General features: G+C 39.5%; 1 protein-coding gene across 16 annotated transcripts in view; it reads left to right on the top strand.

The window, feature by feature from the left end:
• The window catches only part of FAM135B (family with sequence similarity 135 member B), a 203,376-nt gene that overhangs the window by 63,740 nt on the left and 113,306 nt on the right, over positions 1-26,330 (top strand). For all 16 annotated transcript variants that reach the window (XR_010996026.1, XR_010996028.1, XR_010996047.1 and 13 more), the window contains 2 exons: positions 256-351; positions 25,543-25,622. Coding sequence is in view for 13 of the 16 variants with exons in the window: in XM_068180360.1 (XP_068036461.1) it covers positions 275-351; positions 25,543-25,622 (157 nt within the window). In the remaining 3 variants the exon portion in view is untranslated. The remainder of the gene's footprint in view (positions 1-255; positions 352-25,542; positions 25,623-26,330) is intronic.

Here is a 26,330-nt window from a genome sequence, read left to right on the forward strand (position 1 = left end):
TCATAATATTATCATTCTGTCCTCAGGCTTAATTAGACTTCTTACCTCTCTTAATTACTGCTTTGATCTGTCTTTTAGCGAATTTTCCTGAAGATGGAGCCAAATGATGTCACTGGAAAGATTCCAATTGATATCAGTCGATGTCAAGCTTTGCATGGACCCCAAGATGCCAACTAAAATGAAATCATCCATTCATGGATTTGTTAAGTAAAACACTTCAAACGTTTACAATGTCTTTATATATGTGTTATTTAGGTGATGACCTGAAAAAACCATGTCTGAGGTTCAGGGAACGGTCGAGTTTTCTGTGGAGCTACACAAATTCCATAATGTGGACCTCTTCCAGAGGGGGTGAGTTGATGTTTCCATTAATATGCAGCTGACGACAGAGAAGCAACCTACAGAAAAGAGTTAAATTGCAAAACAGGTTCTTTTCTGCCAAGTGCAGTTATATTTCATGCAATCTCCAGGGCAGAGAAGGATGTCATTGGGCTTTCATTGCTGTCAAGGAAGATCAATGTACATTACTTTCACTATAAACTCAGACTGACTGACTTGTTTTTGCAATACAATGTTGTAATGCTCCAAATTATTTTAAGCCCCTGTTCAGATATAAGTACAATGGCTATTTTAAATGCTTCTGGAATGATTTTGAGTCCCCGTGGTAAATGATAGCTGCATTGAATTATAATACAAACAATTTCATTGTAGGGCCATAAATCTAATGACTATATTCTTTTAATGAAAGTTAGCTGAATCCCACCATTTCAGAAGGAAAAATGAATACTCATATTTGTCATAAGCTCTGCTTCTGGTGGCCACACTGATTTGTCACATCCCCATAAATTAGAAGAAGATGTACAGCTCTGGTCTAGTTAAATTTTTGCCTCTATTATTTTTGCATCACTCTTCCTAGTAGATTTTTAACAACCTGATGACTGTGAAGAAGCCTGGCCGGGTGTGAGTTGTTGCTCAGCTTGCATATTGCACCCCACAGATGTCCTTCAGTGAAGAAAAATTAGACAAAGAAGGACTTTTGGGGGAGAGCACTTTTGGGGACACTCAGGTCAAAAGCAGGTACTTAATGGAAAACAGTGGATCTAGAGGAATACTATTTTCTTTTAACTACCATAGCTGATGTTTACAGAATACTACATATTCTCTTTCAAGCCTTAGTTTGGCACAGGGGTGGTTTGCAGCTGATTTGTCTATCTCAAGCACCATTTCCCTCATGAAATCCAGGGAATTGTTTCAGGTATTGGGATGGATTAGGTAGAGCTGTTTCCATCAGTACAGAGGCATTTTGTTATTTGATTTACTTTATGAACTGTGTGGGGAAAAATGCTGGGAACTTGAATGAAGGAAACACAGCTCTATTTGGTTTTAACAGCTGGCATCTGTCATTCTGTTGCTCTCTCCAAGTGAATCCACCAACTTTATGCTAGAGAACATTCTGACTATGTCAAATGCTGGTGTCAAACTGAAAAAGAAACCTCTATACTTGAGCTGTTTGGTTTATCCAAGCTATTAAAAAAAATCTCATGGGCATTCTGCTCCTTGTGATAACAGAAGGAAGAATCTAACTATAGTTTTTTTTCCTTGGTTTCTGGTGATCACTGTATTGTCTTTGATCTTCCTCACAACTGAAAATCCACTCTCATCTGTGGGCTATGTGATTTTTTGGACTTAGACAATAGGATGTTCAGAGGTTGGCCAGGAAGCTTTCCATGTTCTAGTGTGATGACCTGCTTGTTTTTTCTTGTGTTGGTCTGATTTTGCATTCAATCATTTCTGTAAAATATTTTCCTTGGCTTTGACAGTCAGATCAAATCTCTAGTGTGGGGGTAAGCCTGGCACTAGCACAGATAATATATTCAGCTGTCACACTAATGAGTTCCTAATTACCTTTGCTTTTTTCCCCATTGGTACTTACCTTGCTTTACTGATTAATATTCCAAACACATGATACTATAGGTTATACTGCATTAATTTGTTTGCAATAATTTTTCTTTCTATGTGTCATGCACAATTTAACATTTGCTTTCCTTCCATCATTTTAACCTTTGCATTTCCAGCAAAATCCTTGTGTCTCATGTTTGTTGGTCACTATCCTCTGTCTGACTTCTGCTCAGCAGGCCCTTTCACTGTAGCATGAACGTGTGAAAAGAAAGAGTGGATGAGCTTGCCAAATTTCATTTTAACTTGTGGGGGGGGACACTTTTAATTTTGACATTTTTATATTGCCATTGTTGATATTAGCTATAGACATCTGGGATACATCTTGGACTTACGTGATCTCCACAGATGAGAGTGTGGTAGAATTAAGAATGATGCATATTTTCTATTTAACTAACATTTTTCTTTTCTGAGTGACTTGTAAATTGAATCAGTATCATTCCGTCCTGATGAAGGTCAGAAAGGTGATTTATGAAGTGTTGTCTATCAGAAAAGCAGAGAAATTGAAATTCATCTTATTTTCTGTGGGAACCCAACATGCTGTGGTTTTTTACCTCAAAAGCATGAACAAAAATGAAGTGCATTAATAGTAATTTATATAATTTATTTTTCCTCCTAATGTTTTGGTACAAAAACAAAATAAAAAATCATAATAAAAACCCTGAATATGCCCACAAATACAGAATAGTCCTGCTCCTGTATGCCTAAGTGACAAGGAGGAAATTTCTGGTTTGGAACTTGGCAGCTGCAGAAATAAGGGCAGTATTTCCCAAAACACTTAGTCTTGGCTAATAGTCCTTCTGAAGGCATTGCCCTTTGGGAGAGTGTGGCTGTGCCAACCACGAGTCTTTTCAAGAAGAGCACTCCACTCAAATAAAGGAATGAATAAATCAACATGATTTAGGAAGAATCAGCCCTTCTGGAACCATTGGATGATAGTTAATCAAGCTTGATTAAGGACATGATCTGCTGTCCATAAGTCACAAAGTGCTTTAAAGTGTTATGCTGCTGGTAATGGCCCTGTTCTATTTTTGATTTTACTGGATACTATTTTGAAATCTGTATGCATGCACAGCCACCTCTACCTCCCCATAAGAAATGGAAGCTCCTTAAGCTATTTGAACTACAACTTGTGCTATTTGAATTATGTTTCTATACCTGTATGAGTAGTTATTATACAAAAATCATTACTTTTTTTTTTTTTTTGGTGAACATTTGTCATGGTTTTATGTTTTTGGCAAATATATATCAGGAACAGTCAGTAAATTATTTGTTGCAGATAGTTTGGTCAGTTACTGTTAAATATATCTTCTTCTGGGGCACAAATATAACCGTGTCAATATTTATAGACATCAAAGGTTAAATGCTGTAGGCGCTGCTACAGGTGAAGAAAACCTTTTTTTGGTCAAACCAAAGGATTTGCAATGCTGCTTGATGCCAGAGTTCTAAAGGTTGAGTAATAAGTAATGCAATTTCTGGAAGGAAAAACATTTTTGAGTTTTCCATCTTTAATTCTTTCCATCATGTGCTGCTTAATAACTGGTGACATTTTCTCTAGTGAAATTAGCTAACTGATTCTGATTTTCCTTAATAGAGTAGGAAATAAAATTATCCCTGACTGCCGGAGATCAATTAATTGATTTGTCTGGTTCTGTCAGAAGCAATCCTTCTGCACCTTTTTTTCTTAAAGCTTTTCAAAAACTATTTGACTGAGGAAAAAAAATAACCCTAAAACTACTGCATCCACAGGGTGAGTAATATTTGGAGTTTGTGAGGAAATAGAGGGCACAAAGAAGGTGAAATAGTGACTGACCTGTGGTAGGATTCTGGCAATGAGGTATTATAAAACTAGGACCAAGGTAAGTCACTGGTCACTCTTCACAGGGTTGAATCAACTGCTTATCAGTCTTATCAATCCTCAGATTCCAGGCTGCAATTTGTAAGTGTCTGACACACTAGTAGTTTATGTGTGTGAGGGGTGGTGGTGATTAAAAATGAGTGGAAAAATGAAATCCAGTTTCTTCTAAAAGGAATGCACCATTGCCTTGGAGAAAAGATGAGTGGTTTCAGAGCTTGCAAATCCCTACAAGGATCAGACCAGGGATCAAGAGCATTCAGAGCTGCTGGAAAGAAAGTCCTCTGACTTAATAGACTACGCTTTTGTGTGGCAAAACATCCATGTTAGCTACCAGATGGCCAGCTGGGCTTCAGTGTACTTAGCCTTGAAGTCATTCCTTTAAGGACAAAATGCAGAAGCTGCTTTTCCCAACAAACTGCGGTTCAGCAATCCATCCGTGTGTCTCTTGTCAGATGGGTACCTGAAAAATAAACCTTGTGTTCAGAGGTTCAGACCTTATTTCTCAGAGCCTTTGAGGGAGTGTAAGAATATATATATATCATATAGTTAGAAAGTATAGGACAGAAGTAAGTCATGTTACTTTGTTCATAAAAATATGCATTTCTTCAGACTTCTCACCTGTAATGAAATACACATCACTTTTGGACTGTAAATCTGTCATTTTCAAAATACTTAGCTAGTTTATTTATGATGCATGAATTCTCTTTATTATAAATGAACTAAAAAAAAAGGGGGGGGGGGAATAAAAGGAAGAGGGCTTGTAAGCATTGTAAATTGATAGAAGTGGTGCCTTTTTAGAATATTGATTGCTGTCCCTTGGAACAGATGCATTGACAGAACTGACTTTTTTCTTGCCTTGATGACATATTATCGTCACTGTAAGGCAGCATCCAATATTCTAAAAAAAAAAAAAAAAGCATAAAAAAGAGAAAGCATAAAACCCCTCAGGAGTCAGTCATGGTCATGCAGTGATAGTTGAGAACCTGCTGCACTGAACTGACAAGATGGATCTTAGTTTAGCACAAATCTAAAGTCATGAAAGTAGTTGCAATGCAGGTCTGCATGAAGCTAAAGATCAGTGTCCTGAAGTGTGGCAAATGGCAACTTCATGAAAATCACGAATGATGGGTTATAGTCATGACAGCTGGTGAAGACAATTTTCTCATTTGGGTAATGAGTATAGCCATCTTTAATTTCTAGGCACTTTGTGTCTGCTGAAGAGTTCTGGGAAGTCCTGTGCCAGTGATAAATGAAAATAAGAAAATAAATGAAAATAAATGAAATATATAAAAATAAAATGGAGTGGAGCCTCAGAGGGGAGGCTGTTCTGCAGGTGAAGGGCAGCATCTCAGCAAACTCCACTGACAGGTAATTGATTAGTCAGTGGAAAGTAGGGTGCTTTTGTACCTTTTTTATCTTTCTCCTTCAAATAAGCAGTACTCTGGCTTACCTGACCCTAAATACATTAGTTAACTGTTCTGTGTCACTTGATCACCTATAGACAACTGAGTTAGAGGCCAACTCCAACTCTCCTAAAAGTTGTCTAACCAAGGCAGTATCACAGAATTAGAACCAATTCAGAAATGAGGGGCCTGGATAGATACTACTTAAAGCCTTGAGATAATGCTTTACATGCTGGTTTGTGCTTGTTTCCCAGACTCTGTTCCCAGCAATCATTAATACAGAGTAAAAACCAGGCATGTGCAATGTCAGAGGGAAAATTCTGGACAACACAGTAATTTGGAACAAGCACATGTTGGAGAGCCCAGAAATGTTATAGCAACTTGAGAGCTTCTGAGAACTCCAAATGTCGTCTTGCCATTCCTCAACACATATGGTCCAGCTTCACCACTTGTTCTGCTCCCTTTTGGCACCCATGTCACACAACAGGAGTTGACTGAGTCATATGTTGGGAAAGAATGTGCTCAGTTTGCTTCAGCCGCCCTTCACACATGGGATAGCAACTGTTTCTCTCTTGGTCATGAGCACTAGTTTGATAACTAGTCATTAAAACAGCTTACTTTAAAGTGCACACTGCAAAACATTCAGTAAATTGGCCTCTATTCATGGGCACATCAGGGAAAAAAATTAAGTATGTTCTAGTGAATCAATACATTCACTTCGTATCTCTCTTTTTTCTGATCCTGGTCTTTTTAGAATAGTCTCTGGTTTTCCTCTCCTGCAGAAAATAAACAACTTGGACTTAAGAAAGACATTTTAAAGAATCAGTAAATGCTGCAAAGCAGTTTCTGATCCAAAGATAAAAGGTGGTGATGCTTACAGAGAGAACAGTTTGCTATAGATACTCTGGCATCCAGGTGGAAAGCTTTGTACACACCAGGAAAATTCATAAATCAAAGGTAAGGATACAGACAGAGAAGGCATTCTGCTTGCTCCTGGAAGACAAACATTAAAATATATCATATAGACAGTGCTAACCAAGAGGAATGTCATGCAAACAGATGGGATCCATTCTCCTAGGAAATAAAATGCAAACTGTGATGTTAGATTAAAGTCTTGGGCAAAAAAATAGAGTTAAAGAGAGAAGAAAATAACAAAATTAAACTTCTGGGATTTAGCCAGCTTTTAATGCTCATCAGCCATTAACCTGGAAGACAGTTCATTCTATCATCTATAACATTAAAAATTGACTATTATAAGATTTTCTTCAAAGCTCTTGATGTGTAATTTGGCACTGCCTTTCCAATCTTTATGAATCCAATTCATAATATAAAAGATATTTCTATAAGCAGAGCTCTTAAATTGAAGGTGCCATCCCCTGGAGTATCACTGAGTGGCTTTGATTACCCTTAAGTTCTGCTAATCAAATGTATTAATCTAATGGACTAAATGCATGTCTTTGAGGTGAATTTCTACTTGAACCAATAGATTTTATATAAAAAAGTAGCTGCTCTTTGTTCATAGGTTTTTAGAAGTAGCTGTGATCTTCATTGATGCACTTGGATCTGTTTTACCCTCTATCTCCTCAATGAATTGATGACACAAGCCCCATAAATTCTTACAATCATTGTGTCATTAAGTGCAGCACTGAAAATTGAGCTCCTCCAGGATGTGACACGCTTGTTGAGGAGCTGGACAGAGTGACATCAAGACTTAAGGCATGGAGCATTGCATACAGCTGAAAAGCAGAACCTAATTTCATTAGCAAACCACATTTCTCAGCTGAAATCACATATTAATGATAATCAAGTAAACCTGTTTTGTGCTGTAAGCTAAACAGCCAGGTGAATTACTGGACACCATCGTCCTGATGATAAATCACCAAAACAATGTTTACTTCATGGGCTAAAACTGAGTGCAGAAGGAAGCTGCACAGCTTTTTGTTGTTTCTATGCTGAAGAAGACTATGGTCATACCCATCCTAGAGCCAGGGAATCGTTCATGCTGGAAGGGAACTTCTGTGATCTTCAACCCAATACCTGCTTAAAGCAGGAATTATTGAATTCAGACCAAGTTACTCAAGGCCATGTCTAATCCCATCTTGAAAACTTCCAAGGACAGAGATTCCCCAGACTCTGGACAACAAATTTTGGAGTTTGAGTATAATCAAAGGATTTAACTTTTTCCCTTGCAAGGACCAGGTCTAGCTGTTCTCCCAAGAGCTTATCCTGTATTTAAAGACAAGATTTGTTGCTGGTGGTCTCTCTGTGCTTTTCCTAGGGATATATACAGTGTGTGCCACAGAGCCGTGGAATGGTTTGGGTTGGAAGGGATCTTAAAGACCATCTAGATCCAACCCACCTATGTAACAATGTGATAACAATTCCAAATACAGGTAACTTCAGCTGCCTCTATTAGTTGTTGTTTGCAGAGTGCTTTGGAGAGGAAAAGTGCCAGAATGACTAAAAACACCACAATACCCTCACATGAAAACTTGGAGAATAACTTCTCATTCCCTAAAAAATTGCACATGAGGAACACAGTGGGTTTTTTGAAACATTTCATAGTTATTTTATTATCAGACCTTCTCATTCACTAATGTCTGGCACTCTCTCTTGTTAAGAATAATTGCTCTGACACAGTCTATGCCAATGCCATGTTTCTGGCTTGTCCTAGTTAATATCAGTACTTTAAAACTGTGTCACTTCACTTGTTCTTAAATAATAAAATGTTGCAGCACATACACATAAATCCTTTCACAAGCCTGAGGGCTTAGGCTTCCTTCCATGACTTGCACTACAAGGAGCTGAGTGATTCCCAGCAGCAGACATGGGTCCATCTGTAACTCTCTGAGCTAAGAACTCTAGTCAACATCTCAGGTGTATAAATATAAATCATGTGAGGTGAGATCGAAGCTACTTTCTGACATAATTCACTCAGAAAGTCATCAAAGCAACAACATAAATGTCACTTGAACTGGGGTGATATTTGCTTTCTGCAGAGGAGACAATATGTAGATGTTAAGGGGCAAAGGTTTAATTTTTGGCCAGCAAAATGCAACATTTAGCCAAGTTTGGGGCTTTTTTTTTTGTTTTACATAAGGGCTTGCAAAGACCACACTTCCTTTCCACTCCTCTATCACTGATTGACAACAATTAATTGTTTAATAAATGAATGGGACCCGGATTTAGTATTTTTAGAATATATTTTTTTTAACTGTTACAAATTTAATTGGTTTTGGACCGTTGGGGTGCAACCTGCCATGGTTTTCATAGCAATTGTGAGCATTCAAAGACTTTCATGTAAATAGTACAAGACCTTCTTGTCAAATGGCCTCACTCCAGGAAATATGGTTTTAAAAGAAACGGGAAGGATGGGCATATAAAACATAGACATTACCAAAGACTTAACTAAAAACTCTTTACAAACATGTACATAAAGATGCAGATAAATGCACCAGGTGACAATGTTTTGGTTTTTTATAAATCCCATTCTGTATGAGATTTTTATATGATACTCATCGCTAACATCTGAGTAGCCCTCAGAAGTTTTGGATGAAGAAAAAAAAAACACACCAGTATTTTCTCTCACTGTTATGTCCATATTATTTTCAGAGATGAGGCACTGCCTAATGTCCAGGAGATGTGGTTTACCTCTATTTTCCTGTCCCATATTTGAAGCAATCCTGTCCCTTGGCAATACTGTTCATGCAGTTCATTGCACTTCTGTAAGGTGCATTTTAATGTAACTGTTGCAAGCTGAAATAAAGTATCTGACTGTGCTATTTGTTAGAATGAGTAGCGAGTTTGGGAAATTACTTGAGGTGGGCTTGAACAACCTTCTAGTTCATCAACTATTATCTACAAACATGTGAGTAGTAATAATATCTCAGAAGATTGTTTTTTATAGGGTACAATTACAAATGCTCAGATGCTGTGATAGTAGAAAACATAACTGTGTATGAGAAGGGTTTGTTCTGACTTTCATTTTTCAGATATCTTTGTATTCAGCTTAAAATGTCCCAAAGTCTAATTTTCAGAATGGAAAACTGCACACATCTTGATCAGATCCTTTTAAGATGGCTTATACGGTCAACTCAAAATAATTACTCTTTTTTGGACATGTAATTCTTTAGAGTTTCCTTGCTTTATTAACTGTTTTTGGAACTATTTAAACCTATGGATGCAATTAAGCTATATGGTGTATATGCTGCAGACAGGGTGCACTCAAGATGCAATGAAGAAGCCAGTTGTCCTTTGTCCTTGCATTAATGGAGTTCAGTATATTGTGTGTCTGGATGGGTAGATCTCTTTTAGCACTTTAATTACTTAATGTGCTTGCTGCAGCAAAAGTACATTAACAAACACAAATCAATTTCTCCCATCAATCCAGGTCCACTTTGTTACAGTGGAACATTAATTCATTTGTGGGGATAACATCTGCCAATAAAAGGTATTACAAATAAAATGCAGCTGAAAAATGAACTGTTGTTTAGTAATCTCTTGTTCCTGTTTGGCCGTGCATGAAAAATCTTTATAAGGATGTCTGGCAACAAATGAGAAGTCAGTTTATAATGTGACTTTTTGAAGTGCTGTCTGCAACCAAAACCCACCACAAGTACTGAGAAAGCTGTGGATTTTTAATTGATTTTGTGATTTTTTTTTGACCCATTTAAAGTAATCTCTTTGATTTAGCTATTTCCAGGATATGTCCTCCTCACAAGATAAACTTTATGAAGCAGTGGAAAGAGATAAGTTGATGCAATAGACTCACTAGAGTTTGAGGAAAGGACAGGGTGTGAAGATCCTCAGAGAGGAACAACTATGGGTAGTTCAATCACTTAAAAGTTTATAAAGTATAAAGAAAGAATGCTAAATCACAGAATGGTTTGGGACCTTCAAGCTCATCCTTTTCCAACTGCCCTGCCATGGACAGGAACACCTTCCACTAGACCAGGTTGCTCCAAACCTGGCCTTGGACACTTCCAGGGATGGGGCATCCACAGCTTCTCTGGGCAACCTGTGCCAGGGCCTCACCATCCTCTGAGTGAAGGATTTCTTCATAATACCTAATCTAAACCTTTCCTCTTTAGTTTAAAATGCCATATCCTGTCACTATCTGCTGTTTTGTAAAATCTCTCACTCTCTTAGAAGCCCTATTTAGGTACTGGAAGGCTGCAATAGGGTCTCCTGAAGCCCTGTCTTCTCAAGGATGAATAATTTCTATTCTATCATCTTGCCAGTAAAAAGACATTAAAATTTCCTCCTGTTCCCAGGTCCTAATGCTTCCCTCCTTGGAAGCAATGCTGCATTACTCTTGATGTGCTGCTTTACTTCAGGACTCTGCAGAACTTAGCTCATGGTCAAGCCTGTGAGGATGGTCCAATCTCAAGATTAGCCTGGTGGCAGATAATATCCTTTATTTTTCAAGATTCTCTGCTAGCCAAATTAGCAAGCTACAAAATCCACTGAGTCCGGGCAGTGAAAGTCCTGCAAAAATTAAGGATAGTTGAGAAATTGTTAAAGGGAGCCAGTGAGATTTTCATTCTCTAAGGAAGATGGCAAATCCATAAATGACCTGGATGGCCAGATTGACTGAACCCTCACCATGCTGGCTGAGGACTCCAAGCTGGTGCTGAGGTGGACATGTCAGGAGGGACCTGGACAGGCTGGAACAGCGGGCAACAGAAACTGAAGTTTGGCAAGCACAAGTGCAGGGTCCTAGCCCTGGGATGAGATAACCAGAGACCTGACCTCTGAGGAATAACAGAAGGAGATCTCTTCTGACTGAAGGTTTCATCTCCCTGGAGAGGAGAAGACTCAGGGGGAATCTCATCACAGTATTCCAGTAAGTATTCCAGGGTAACTATGAAGAGGACACACTGTCTCTTCATGAGGAGCCACATGAAGAAGACAAAGAGCAATTTACACCAGAAAAGGTTCCATCCCTTATAAGAAGCTTTTTCAGTGAGAATAATCATTCACTGGAACAACCTCAGGGGTTGGGACATTGTAGAGTCCCCATCTCTGAAGGTTTTCTAGATGTGACTGGCCTAGAAAATGCTGCTGGATGATCTCCTAGCTTCTATTCCCATGAAAGGCTGAATTGGATTATTTGTTGAGGTCATTCCATTCTAGGCTATTCTATGATTATGTGACTCTATGAAGATTATTTTTCTGTGGATGCTGGTGGAAGAAAAGTGTAGGTTTCACTTCTAGCTGTTTTGGAAATAAGCCCCACCTCATATGAAGACCAGATTTGCAAGCAACTTGGAGGCTTTACTTCTGCAAAGATAAGTGGCTGCAAACTTGGTGTTTCCAGAGTGTGGTGGCAGCTCAGGTGGACATAATTTGTCTTTGCTGCTGTGTTTTTCACTATTGCTCTGATTCTATTTTTTCATCTGTGAATAATTTCTTCTGGGACAAAAATTTCTGAAACATAAGGTTTTGTGAATTCTTACATTATTAATTTTAATATTTTTAGGATTAGCTCAAAATGAGATCAGAGCTTGAGAAGAGGGGACAGATTCATGATACAGTTGGGAATGAAAACTCTTTTCACCTCTCTGTATAGATTTTCTGTAAAGGACTGAGGACTCATATTGGCAAAAAACATTGTGAAGAGATCTCAGTGTAGTTGTTAGTGCTGAATCGATTCAGCAGAAAATGGGATTTCCATCTCTAGAGCTGTCAGGCTTGTGCCAGCACTGAGTGTGTTTTCAGAAGAGAGTATTCATCCGTGGTAGAGGGGGAAGTGTCCCTTCAATGGCTGCCAGCACTTCAATGAGAAACATAGGTGAATTGGTAAAATCCCACATTTAGCAATGAGTTGTTTGAGTGAGTGGGTAGACATAGAGATGACCCATTCCTTGAGAAAGGTTAGGAAAGGAAATGTAATGCAGACATTGTATCATGAATCTATCTCTTGAAACTGTTTTTTTTTTTGGAAAAGGAAAGCTGGAGGGTCCCTGTGCAGGTACTGGAAGCAGGGGCAGCAGGGAGGGGCTCTGTGGGGAGAGCCCGGGGCTGCACCACGCCAGACACAGATGGTCCCTGGGGCAAGGAGCTGGAGGAGCTGGGAATGAAGGAGCAAGGGTGAGATTGGGAAAAAAGCAGGGAGAGGAGTCAGAAATCAAAGAATATGGCTGGCTGAGCCTAAAAACAAAGAGGTTGATGCAGGGAAAGTGATTTATTTTTGTTTATCATCAGACTACTCTGCTTTTAAATAAAAATAAATAATTTTCCCCAAACCATGTCTGTTTACCCTGTGATAATAAGTGCTCTATCTTTATCTTGAGCCAAGAACAGTTTTTGTTTTCATTTCTCCCACTGTTCTTTTGAGGGGAGTTAGGAAGCTGGCAGCTGACCAAGGTCAACCCAGAGCACCCAGGTCCATCCCCAGGTGTGCGTTCTCTGACCAAAGCTGAGTGGTGGTGGAAGTCCTGTGCTTTTCCTGCATCTCTTTCACTTCAGCTGTAATATCTCCTAGTTCTTACTGATCAAATTATCTCTACATGGTTCTATTTTTTCTAATAAGACTGCAATCTCTCTTTTGTCACTAGAGCTTCCTGTTCTGCCTCCAACCGTTCCTTTAGCACTTAATCAGAGATGCCTTCTGTAGGTAGCCATGTCTTGTATCATCCAATTTAAACTGTAAAGCAGACTTCTGAATCTGGTTATTGTACTCTTGCTGTTGTAATCTTTCTTCATTTTATTTTAATTCTCTTACCACTTTCTTAATTCTTTGTAGTTGTTGTTCTAACCAGTTTACAGTCTCTAAGACCTCATTACTTCTATTCTTCAGTTCTTGCATCTGTGCTAACAGTTTTTCTATTTCTTTGTCAGAGGCTGTAAATTCTTGATGGTTTTGTTCCTTTCATAATAAAAAGTTACTGTATTCATCAATCTTCTATTTTATTTCTGCTTGCAAAAAATCTACCTCGTATTCTGTAAGCATTCCAGAAATCTTTGATGTTACTCCTAAGTTTTAACTGTTTCAATTCTTTAATTTCTTGCATCCCATTACATTTTCCTTTTAACAGCTGGTTTATCCATCAATTGCCACTGTTTTTCAAGCTGTTTTTCAAGGACTGGAATTTGCATTCTTAGATATACAGGCTTCAATAATTATTTAGTTAAGTCTGGGTTTCTGTGCAGTTGTTCTCCATGTTCTGCATCCTATTTTATCATTTGAGAGTGCAAGCTCAAATGGTTCTTTCCTGCCTGACACTGAAGCTCTAATTTGTCCTTCACTAAAAATTTTATTTCCAGTTCTAGAAAGTAATTATTACAGGAGCAGAGGTGCTACAGTTTTGTGGCACATCACTTTCTTTTCTTATGGAGTTGTACAGACCGTGTGAAGCATCAAAAATTATGTTTTTTATGATGCAAAAACATGTGGTTTTTGCTCCACATTCTATTCTGACACTGAAAGGTGTCCACATTTCCTAGTTGTTTTTTGAGTGTTTTTTTTTTTTTTTTTCTGTACTGAGGTCTTTAGTGTGGGTCTTCTTTCCTCAGAATAGGAAATGCTGCTTGTTTGTTTGTTTTTCAGTTTCTTTATTTGTACATGTATGACACAGACACATCAATCTCTGTTTACATCTCACAGGGGTTACTCTCATAAATAAATCCCTTTGTCTGAATTAAGAACCTAATTTTGAGAAGAAATGGATCATTGCAATTCTTTTCTCTTTAACGGGAGGAGATTGAGTTTTAATGAGTTCTAGGAATCAGGATCCAAAAGAGAACAGGATCAAATTCCTATCTGAAGCTCACATGAGACATCTTAAGAAATGCTGTCGGTGTTCAAGGAGTGTCAGGATAATGCTCTCAGTCACATGGATTAGTTTTAGTAAATCCTATGAGAAACTTGGACTCAATGATTGCTTGAACCCAGTGATAGGTCCCTTCCAACTTGAGATTTGTTATTATTCTGTGAGTTCAATGAAAAAACATACTACCCTCAAAAAACCCCATAACAAATAAAGCTGTACTTCAGCAGAAACTACTGAAGCAGTGTCTTTGTGCTTCTAAAAAAAAATATTCTGTTTTCTCACCTTAAGAATTGAGCTGGACCCAGATAGAAATGCTGAAGTTTGTATTTCTTTTTGCTGTGGTACTGATCAGCCACCCCTGGGCTCAGTTTCATGCCGCTCTGCATTCCCTTGGGAATGTGCTGTGTGCTATGGCCAGATGCTCCCACCTTGCACCTGCAGATGCACCTGAGCAGAGCACAGGCCTGATGAGCGGGGTCAGTGCTGTGAAAGAGGGCCTGCAACTCCAAATTGCTTTGGGACAGGTGGCAGTGAGTGTGAATTCCCCTTGGGCTCCAGCAAATGTCAGGCCTTAGTGGAGGCACTTTCCAATTGCAGTAAAGTAATGTAGCTCCTCTTTTTTCTGAAGACCAAAATTGAGTCCAGTGATGGCAGATCAATAACAGAGCAATGTCTGTCTGGGATCATGGACCTGGGGACCATCCTGCAATTGTGAGAATACAGGCATAGCCATGAGACAAAACAAGTCTGAGGCCTCACAACTTGACCTATCTGCACGGCTTTGTTCCATCACAGCAAGTGGTCAGCCTGTATAAGACTTCCTGCTATTTGAGCTGACCAATTTAGTGACAGCAGGATTTAGGGATCTGCTGGATGAGCTAAGAAAAGTGACATGTCCTGGAATCATGATTCACTGTGTGTCAGGTCACACTGCATCTCCACTTTTCTCATTTCCCTCAACCTGCTTCTTTTGGAGTCTAATTCAAGGTCAATGTCTAGAAGATACTCAGCTTTTGTATTCATTTGGGATTGGAAAATTATCAGGCTGTGAATAAAATGAAAGTCTCTCCTTGGTCTGCTGGATTAGACATTGTGTCCCCAGTAGTTTACATCTTTGTTTCAAGGTCACTTTGGCTTTCAACCTTCTGAGCAAAAACAATTGTACAATTTTTTAAGCAACAGCTTCTGAGAAGTCATTTCATGCCTATCATTTTCATTTTTCTCCTGTTTCCAGGAATGGGATACAAAACAAAATGTAGTGTAAATAACCCCATCTCCAAACCTGTTTATCCATTTCACTCTACAAGCTTTACAGAAGCACTTTAGAAATCTCATGAGACATGATGTTTGCCTTATTCTACTAAAAAAAAAAAAAAAAAGTAATATAAAGTTTGACTTGATTTCCAGGAATATTCAGCTAATTTTATCTATTTTAAATGATTTTTAGAATCTCTCGATTGCACCCAGAACAGGTGAGGGTTAATTGTCTCTCTCATATAATCAGAATGTAAGTTTTTCCAGGTGCTTCAGTTAGGAAAGCACAAAATCTCTCATCTTTAGCTCTTCATATAATATAAGAACAGATTGGAAAAGGTTTACTACTTGACTCTGAGACTAAATTAAATTATGTTTTCAAGGTTTCCTACCTCTTTTGAGACAAGAATATAAGTGCTCCTATCCTTATTGGGGTCCTAATTTTTCTGCCCTTTCGTTTCACTGCCTTTCTTTTCCAACAATAAAGCACATTTTTATAATTTTATTCTTTGTTCACCATTCTACTGCCCACTCCTCTTCACCCCTACCTTGCTATGATGACTGAAAAGGAAGTAAAGGGCAAATTGCTTTAAAAGTATGAATATGGGGCTAAATAAAAGACAGCATTGCTACCTTGATGAGCATAAAAGGGCAAGAGCCCCTGAGCTGAGCATAAAAGGAGATGTAAAGAGAGCTGGTTGGTGTTATTGTCAGGGAGCTGCAGGGTTTCATGGGCTGGAGATTTTATGGCTTGTGGGATTTCAATTTTCTGCAGAGGAGAGATGATCTGATGAAACTACAAGAAGCTGGGCGTATAAAAACTGCCAAGGTTGTGGCTTATCTGGATGCAAATGAAATCCTTGCCTGAAAAGCATTGAGTGCCAAGTGTAGGCTCTCCGTTGGTGATGCACTGGAATACTTCTGTGGACACTAGAGCTCTTCTGCCAGAAGTTGGGTATATTTTTTCCCACATTATGCCCAGAGCACTGTGTTCTTGAGAACTTCCAGCCCTAAATCCTGGACTCATGACGTAACTATCCATGTTTGATCCAGGGATATGCTGAGCACCTTCTGAAGATATTGAGAACCCATGTGTACTGTTTGCTTGGATGAGAAGGAATCACACCAAACACTTCTCAAGCCTGCAGAACTAGGCAGCATCTGGTTTTAAACCAGGATTTTGTATCATAATAGAAATATGAAAAAAATAAAAAGAAGGTTGCCATACATTTACAATTGAACAATTTCATCATATCTGCATGATGCAGACTCCTGGTAGGTGAGAAGTTTGCTTTCATAGATTCACTTTGTCTTTTACTGAGAGACCAGTTTGTTACTTGCTGACTGCAAGGAGGGTATGGCTCACTCTCCCCACACTATTAATTTTAGACCTACCTTCATCAAAAGTTAAAGAGCCTGAGAATAAAACTGGGATGAGAATTGCAAAAACTTGATGTGATAAATAGTTGTGGAGTCTGAATTGGAGCACTGCAGCTGTGTTTGACTGACCTGCCCTGGCACAGCAGCTCTGGGCATCACAAAGGGAGTTGTCAGACAGACCTGTCTGACAGACCTGCACTGTGTGTGCAACACTGAGGGTTGAGAAAAGCCTTCCTCTCCAACCCCTAATAGCCTCCTAAGTGAGTGTAAGATTCCCTGGGCTGTCTGAGGTGTTCTTCCTATTTCCAGAAAGGTGAGAAGAAAATGCTAATAGTGGTGATGTCTTCTGTGAACAACCACCTCCAGCCTGCTGCTAGCTCCTGTGTCCCACACTCACTCCCTTTTTTTTTTCTGGGCTATTCTAGAGCCTGCCAGAAGCTTGAGGTAGAGTTAAGTCAGAAAAGCTTCTTGAAGTAATATTTAATTGAGAAATGTCTGGATTTTTTAGATATGTCTGAAATATTTTGTGGTCATATTGTAGGGCTTCCTCATGCACATGGTATTGCACATTGTGCTTGCACATATAACAATGTGGTCATTTTACTGATATGCTCCACAGTCTGATTTATCTGTCTGTTTTCAATCTTAGGTGTAAAATGATCACCTTTTCCCTTCCTCTTCTGTTTGAATAGCCAAAGAACCCACCAAAATATTTCTATACAAAATAGGGATGGATTTACACAGTGCTCTTCTGTGTGACTCATGCACTTTAAAGATCCACCAAATATTATTGACTCTGTGAGATATGTAACCTAAAACAATATCCACACAAACAAGGGAAATTCTACATTGTTTTATGCAAATTTACAGAATTTTTGTGGCTATACCTCTGACTTGTTTCACTAAAGGTAAAAGAGAAAAAAACAATGGTCTGTTTGCCTTCTTTGCCCTGTTGTTCTCCTTATACTTCCACAATGGGTATTGCTTTTCAGTTTTTACTTTTTCAGCAGGAAGCCAACCAGATAGAAAGCTTTATTTTTAAGCTTTGGTCCCCAGTGTTTGTATGGAAAGTAAAAGTGTGTTTGGCAGATTATAGATTATTGTTTTTTTCTGGGAATCAGTCTGGTGGTTGCAGATGTTTACTCTGTCCTGCATAAACTTCTGGAATATCCATCAGGAAGCCCTCAGATGGTAACACATTTGGCAGTCCTCTGCTGGGGATCATCAGCACAGGACAGAAAGGTCTCTCAATGCTTTTAGAGAGAGAGTGAGGTTTTTTACATCTGAAGACCTTGAGTTCAAAGTCCATGAAGCTAAGCCTTAGAATGAGATTTGAGCTCTCCTCTGCTGCTGTTTTCATGAAGACATCCATCTTTTTCCTTGCCAGTAAGGCTTCTTCTCACTGACTCCCAAAACAGTGTGCTGCAGTTCTTGACTCCTTGGAAGCAGTAATTCAATGGAGAAGATTTGCAGATTTCCAGGGGTTCCTGGAGAACAACTCCAGCACTGGTCTGAGGAGCAGCTGGAGCTCCAGGCTGACTCATCAGGCTCAGCACACAGCTTGATTGTTTGATGTATGTATTAGCTTAAGGGTTGTTTATTTAAATGCAGCCTAACCTGGGATGAAATTTTAAACCTTGGAGTTGTTCAGGTATAATTCAAAGCAGGTGGAATTTGAACTTTTCTGGTTCCTGTGACACTGTTACTGAGCCAAAGGATTTGATTTCCATGCTGCAGGGATGGTCAAGGAGGAGCAGTCTGGTCTGTCAGTGCTCCTGGTGGGAGTGATCTGGTTCGGTGGCATGATGCATCAATATTATCTTCTTACCAATTGCTTCTCTCAAACCAGTCAACCCTTTTTAACCTGGGTTTTACAGTGTCATTACAAGCCAATCGCAGGGGAAGACAAATAGGCAGCAACCTGCACCACGAGATGAGAGCTGTGATATTCTGTATTAATCTGAGAGGAGGAAGGAAAGGAAGGATGGAGTCCAAAGCATCAGTAAAAGGGCTAGTACCACCCTGCTCTCCACTGGTTTTGATGTAAATCCTCTAGAATTAGGTACTGCCCTGTGCTATGGTTAGATCAGTAGAGATGATGTGATGAGTTATCTGTAGCAAAAACATTTTATTATCCTAACATTAGGAGAGGAGGTCTGAGTACCTCACAGTCAAGAGACTGAGAGGTGTCAGCAGCTCTGCCACGTGCAGGGGGAGGCAAGGGCAGGGAGTGTCATCCAGCACATCTGTCAGTGCTGCCAGGCTCCTGCGGGAGGCTCCAGAGCCAGCGAGTGAGGAGAGTCAGTGCAGGTCAGCAGGGCTTGATGTGTGTCCAGCCACAGGAAAACAAAGAAGGCACTCAAATTGAGTAATTTTAAAGATTAGAAATTCACAAATAGCCAGTGAAGGTGGAGATGACAAATTCATTGCTGCTAGGGTGACCCATACAGATTATCTTGCAAGAGAGAAGGGACTTGGAGTAGTATGCATTGCCTGCATAAATAACATTGTACTGCAAATAAAAAGGATCCATGTCTTATAAATCATTTGGAAATTTACTGAGCTTCTCCTAAACAACAAATTGGCTTTTTCATTCCTGCTTCTGGTAGGAGCTCTTTTGATTTTTGATTTTTTTTCACAGTATTGCTCCTTTGCCAGCTGCAGTTTTTACATCTAAACTGGATTTATTCATGGGCAGTTTATATGTGTTTGTTCTTGTGCCAATGTTGTACTTTCTTGTACCTCAGTCTTCTTTCTTCCTGATTATTTTCCTCCCAATATATTTATAGATGGAGAGGGGATCTGATTGCTCTGTTTTGCTGAGTTAAGTGTACCAAGTTTCTTTAGTTCTTAAAATCAGCTTGCTGTTTCCTGATCTTTTCTTCACAGTGCCTGTACCACATTAGCTGGCAATTTTCCATGCTCTCCCTGCTTTACTTAGGTCTAAATAAGTTTTCCTGCGCTGCCCTTCCCTTTAAAAAGGGGAAAAAAAAACCAACGACAAACCAGATGTTTACGCAAAAAGAGGTACTGCCTAGCCTAACTCTAATGAGCCAGACTGAGCCTAATTGCAGTAAAACAGGAACTGTTCTGCAGTTTCTTCTTTATTCCCTGATTATTTTTTCCCTTAAAATCTACTGTAAAGCCTTATTTCTGTATTTCTGGGGCCACCCTCAGGGAGCCAAGTGATGTCAATTCCACTCCCTTTGCAAAATGACCGTTCAGCTTTTGCTCTTTGCCAGCCCTTCTGTAACTTTATAGATTTATTGTATTTGTTGTTAGTCTGTATTACCAAGTGCCCAATTCACATGCCACTTCTACCGAGGTTCTCTAAGAAAAATAGCTTGTTATTTTTGGAGGCAGTATCTCATTTATCATTACTGTCAGCTCCATATCACTATCAGGCAGTGCTTTCCTACACATTTGTGGTGGAGGATCTCCTGTAAATATTTTGGTGGCCTTTGCAATGTCTACCCCAGTCTGATTCTCCAGTTTTAAGTATAGATTTTGATCTCCACATCCTATTCTGTTCTTTGTAGTTTTTATGTTCATGCTTCACATGATTTTGGAGAGGGTCACTCAGTTGGGAAGAGATGAAGTTGTCTGTAGGATTTCTCCCTAAGCCTGAAATTCAGATAGAACTACTTATACAAAGAGGGAGGAGCCATGTCCCTGGAATTGCCCCCACCCAGGGTGCTTCCCACTGTCAAGGCTCTGCTGCTGCAGGGTCCGCACAGTGAATGTTCCTCTCAAGTGAGAACAGATTATGCAGACTCTAGGAGAGCTCAGGAGAAAAAACTGATCCCTCTTTACCTTGAGGAGACTGGAAGAGTCTGGTAAGCATGACCAGACTATGAGGCTACTTCTTGATAAGAATATTTAGAGCCAGCTGGAGATGGTTCACTTTGTTTTGAGGAAAACAAGGCACACTGTATGGCCAGGTGTACCTGTTGCTTCTCAGCATGATTTATGTAATGTATAGCTCAGAGTGCATCACTGGAATAGATGAGTGGTCTTAGTACCCCAAAAAACTATTTTCCTTCTGCCATCCTGTTAGAATCATAGAAGGGTTTGGGTTGGAAGGGACCTTCATGATCATCTCTTTCCAACCCCTTGCCAGGGCATAAACACCTTCCATTAGACCAGGTTGCTCAGGGCCACATCCACCCTGGCCTTGAACATTTCAAAGGATGGGGCATCCACAGCTTCTCTGGGCAGCCTGTGCCAGGGCCTCATGCCCCCTGAGTAAAGACTTTCCTCCTAATAGCTGACTGAAATATATTCTGTTCAAGTTTGAAGTTCTTTCTCCTTGTCCTGTCCCTTAGCGGGGACTGAGGACAGTACTCAGTCACCCAACAGTGTGGGTTTTTGTGGAGGCACTGAAAAAATGTTTTATTTATGCTCAAAATACCATGGCTTCATTTTTTGTTAGTCTCAGTGTCACTCAGACAAGTACAACAAAGAGGTGTGGGACAGTGAGATGGGGAAGTGGAGACATATATCTGTGTTTGCTTCTGAAGAAATTGTGTGGAACTCTGCATCTTGCAGTGTATTTTATAACATATTTGATTTCCTGTGTTTTGATCAGGAAACCCCTCCTCACAATGCACAAGCTATTATGAGTTAACATCCAGCTTCACAATGTGGGAGCAAGAACCTTCATATTTTTGGTTTTACTTGGTTATAAAGTCACTGTTTGGCAATTCCTCCCTGCTTATAAAGGCTTAGAGAAAGCTCTGAGGAGGAATGGATAGTGTTTGCCTATGATTTAAATATTGATATGTGGCTTAAAAATAGGAAAAAAAACCCAACCCAACAACGAGCAAAAACACAACAGGTACTGGTTTTTATTACGTTTCCTGATTGGAGGTTGCTTATTTTTATTGGACAATAAGCATTCTTGTGAAACTCAAATAAGGATGTCCTTGCATTTTTCTGACCACCCAAGGTGAAGCTGTTCTTTGTTTATATACTGCTTGTGAAATTTATCTCTGTTATTTACCTCCTCTGGAGCTGTTAACATTTTGCCTGAAACTCTCACTGAAAATATTTTCAGGAAAAGTATTATTTTTTTTAAATAATAAACTGATAAATTGTGAGCACTAATATTTCTCTGTAATTTTTAATTCAATTTACCAGTCTGAGCCTTTGACGTTTTCACTGTCATGTGTGTTCTTTACCATGAGTATCCCTGAGGCGTAGGGGAGATCTGAGGTCCTCTACATCTCTGTACTCTGCCATCAACTCAACTGAGCACCTTGAGGTACAAGTCTTTGCAATGCACTCATATGCACAACTGAACCAACAACAGGACATTTAGAAGCCTCTTTTGTCTTTTGACTAGAAGACCATTCTCCAAAGTCTTTCTTTAGGAAGAATGTATCTAATTCCATGGTGACTGCTGCCAGAACTCCTTTATGCCATTGCGTTATGAAGGCCAGACTTTTTGGCATTAGGTGCCAAACAATCTACAATAAATAATTTATTAATAACTGTTTATTGCCATTCTTTTTATTAAGAACTAAAACATGCTTGGTCACCTAAAGAATATGAATTACACTTTTGGCTGCAATCCTTAACAGTGCAGAACTTGCAAGTGTCTGGATTCTCTTTATATCTGGACCTTCAGTCTCAGAGTTTGACCTTAGTCTGAGAGTTCCTTAGTTTTCTATGACTTGGCTCTGCATTTTTTATTTTGACCAGTTCAGTTTGGTGGGTACACAGGAAGACAACTACTTGTGACCCCTACAGTATCTCTGCCATCCAAATGAATTTATCAAAATGTAGGGAATGAATAGGGAAAGGTTTAAATAAGATGAAGACCTGTTTCTTTTATGTCCTTGCATCTAGTCCATTTGGCAAAGGACATAATGAATGATGGAACTAGCCTTGTTATGAAGTCACCAGTACTGAGTTATCTTCAGGTGTTTTTGATATCCAAGGTAGAATTGACTGGGCAATGAGGAAATAAATGTTTGCCCAGCATCCTCCAGGAGCTGAATGTCTCTAAGTCTGCTGAGAGTTGTGACTGCATGGCCATCCATCATTACCCAGAAACGTTTTGGATGCTGGACGTGTTCAGGGACAGATTGGATGGAGCTCTGTGGAACCTGGTCTAGATTAAGGTGTCCCTGCCCACATCAGGGCGTGAATGAGATGGGCTTTAAGGTCTCTTCGAAAACCATTCCATGATTCTATGATTCCATTATGAAAATGTCACCCTAGGCATCTCTGTATAATCTCCCCAGCTTTAGGTGGCTTAATCAGAAAAGCCAGGAAAGCCATTGGAAATCAGTTTCCCACTGGAAATATTTAGGACTGTGTGGGATGTTTCTGAACATGAGACACACAATGAGGGAAGGCTGACATTACCAAAGTGTGGCAGGAGGTACCCAGTTTGATATTCCCTGGAGGAATATCAATGCTTCCTGTGGAAGCATCTGCACTGGAGCAAGGAATGTGTGAAGAGGAGGGAGCAGCTGAGAGGTTTTATGGACTGACTCTTACTCCCATCCCCATCCCCCTGAGCTGCTTGGGAGGAGAGGAGTCTAAAAGACTGAAGCCAAGCCTGGGAGAAGGGAGTGGGCTGGAGAGAGGTTTTATTTTAATGTCTGGGTTTGTTTCTTACTACCCAATTGTGAATGAATTAAATTAATTTTCCAGAAGTCGAATCAATTTTGCCAGTGGCAATAACTGGTAAGCCAGCTCCCTGTCTTTATCCCATCCTATTTTTCAGCCTATTTTCTCCTGCTGTTCTGTTGATGAGGGGGAGGGAGAGCTCATATGGTTGGGAATTTGGCTGTTAGCCAAGTATAACCCACCACAATTCTAAGCAGCAAAAATCTAAAAAGAAGTGGCCAGACAGTTGTAGAATATTATTCTTTGGAGCTGATCTAGTGGAATGGGCACATGGTAAATCTTAAATATCTGTAAATATGGAGGAGTGTCCTGTTACACTAATGTGTAATATCGCGTTAATACCCTGTTACTGATATTTGGAAGTTATTAGACTTAATGAGTAGTCCACACAGAGTATTTTTGTCAGTAAAAAAATTGTATTGCATAAAACTATGATGAAGATTCAAAGGGTCTTAAGGCATTAAGTCTTGTACTTGCTTTAGAAAAAATCAGGATCAATACCATCAGTTAAAAACTTCAGCATAGTGCAAGAACAACATGATGGAGAGAAAGATCAGTTAGCTTAGATTTGATTGCTATTATATCTAACTAGATACTGTGTGTATTTGGAATATGAACTGCTTTTATTTTCTTTTCTGAAAGCTAACATGTAAACAGAGAGTTTTCATGCCCAAGCTCTTGACTGAAACAGATACCTAGAAATGTCAAAGGTTGTGCTGGAATTAGATCCCAGTTGGGAAGAAGCTGCCAGCTGAAGCAGGTAGAGTAACATGGGCTTTCAGCTGTGAAGGACATGCAACATTTGCCTCTGGAGTGGTGCTTTTTTTGTTTTGTTTTGTTTTCTCCCCATCAAACTCCTTTCTTCAGCTTTTAACCCTAGAAAGACAGAACTAGTTCATTCACTATTACACACTTTGGAAAGATTTTATTGGAAAGTGTAGCCTAAGATGTTCATACAGGAGATCACAGGTAACTTGGTGTTTTCATAAAGTTGCAGAATGGTTCATGTTGGAAAAGACTTACGTTTAGAGGCTGGGACAAAAATCAGGCCAAAACTATCTGTAAATACTAGTGGGTTAAAGGACTTTATAAATAAGGAGACCAAAGGAAGGAAAATCCAGAGAAAGGGAGACTTTGTAGCAGCAACATGGTGTTCGAGCAGGGTTAGTGGGAGGTCTGCAAAGAGGTGGAGGAATCCTGAGCTACAATGTCATGGATTGGGTACTGTACTGAACATTGCCTCATATTCCTCATCCATGGAAGTGGTGATGGAGGAAGACTAGGATGAGTTTTTCCCTCTGTTTAGACTGAGCTCATGTTTTGGGGACTGGAACAGGCTCCCCAGGGAATTGGTCCCAGCACCAACCCTGCCAGAGTTCAAGAAGTGTTTGGACAATTCTCTCAGACACATGGAGGGATTTTTGGGGTGTCCTGTGCAGGGCCAGAAGTTGGCCTTGATGATCCTTATGGGTCTCTTCCAATGCAGGGTATTCTATGATTCTGTGTGTAACTTAAACCAGTGAAATTGATGTTTTCTTTTTCTGTCTTCCTACACCTAACGCAGGGATGCCCTATGGGATGGAAAACAACCAGAATACAACTGCTTTAGATGTGATTAACAGAATCACAGAATGGCAGGGACCACAGTGGGCCATCTGATCCAACCTCCCAGAGCACATGGCACAGGATTGTGTCCAGACAGTTCTGGAATATCTCAGTGAGGGAGACTCCACACCTTCTCTGAGCAAATGATTAATGCTAACATTTTCTTGATAAGGTAGACTCACCATGGAACAGCAGAGTTATAACTATTATGTATAATATATGCAGTAATATTTCTAGACATGAGATTATCACTTTTGTTGTCTTTCTACCAACATTTTTTATTGTTTGTGGGGGTTGCTTGTGGTTTTATTTTTTGTGGTTTTTTTTTTTCTGTTTAGTATTAAATTTTGTCACTCCCTGTCTGATATCAGGGCATTTTATCATAGATGTTTCTCTAGGTCTCCTTTTCCTACAGGAGGCCAAGTGCTTTTCACAATCTTTCTTCATTATTCACACATCAGGCCATTGTGTCCACTCTGCCTGGTGTAAAATAGAAAGGGCCAGATTAAGCCACTTTAATTAAAGCTAAAGAGCAAAAGAAAAGTTCCTGAGCATGCCTGTTCTCTTGAGCTCTTCTGGGTGCAGATGCACAGGATGTGCTCTCACAGAATTTCAGGTTGGACCAAGAGGTCACTTCTCTAGCAGTGTGTAATTTTTCATCCTTTCTCTCCAGGTATTACCAGATAAGAGCTGGACTGAAGATCCCATCCAGGATTCCCCACAGGCTGTTTGCTACGATTGCAGGACAGACAGGTAAGCAGGTCCCAGAGGAATGTGACATGACTGCAGGTGGGGTAGGATGGAGGAGACTGTGTGGGGAACAGGTGAGCCAGGATTGAGATCAAAACCTGGTTTTCCCTAATGATCAGTAGTTGCTCACCTCTTTTTGGGTAAGGGCTTGTGTCTAGTATTGGGATTGTGTCTGTCAGAAAAGCAGAGGAAATTCTCACAATCTGATCTGAAAGCATGTCTCTTCTATGTGGTTCCTTGCTGACAATTTTCCAGTTTAATATTACTTTATGTCTTTAAGGTTCTCTTTTTTTTTCTCAATAAATAAAAAAGGATTGTTCAATCTTGATGTCTGATTCAATTAAAATACAAAATTATTAGACAAGTTTTATAAAACACAAATAATTATGCCAAAATCTGAGAAAATCATAAAAAAACCCCTTCCAAACTCAAAAGCTGAATAAAGAAATTTCCTTGGAAAATCAATGAATATATAAATAATTTTAGCTAGGTTTGGAAAAACATATTGTTGTGAAAAATCCTCAAGGAAGAAACAGTATTATTTTACAACATATTCCACTGTAATTTGCCCTTGGCATATCCAGAATCCCCTGTAGTTCCTTTGATTTCTAGAAATGTCCTCAAATTACAGCAGTTTCTGGCATAAGTAGTTTTATACTAATGAAATAACCTCCTGTGAAGACAGCTAGAATTTTACTTTATTGGGGCAAA

The sequence above is a fragment of the Anomalospiza imberbis genome, chromosome 1, assembly GCF_031753505.1.
Source record: "Anomalospiza imberbis isolate Cuckoo-Finch-1a 21T00152 chromosome 1, ASM3175350v1, whole genome shotgun sequence".
In the NCBI taxonomy this organism is placed as follows: Eukaryota; Metazoa; Chordata; class Aves; order Passeriformes; family Viduidae; genus Anomalospiza; species Anomalospiza imberbis.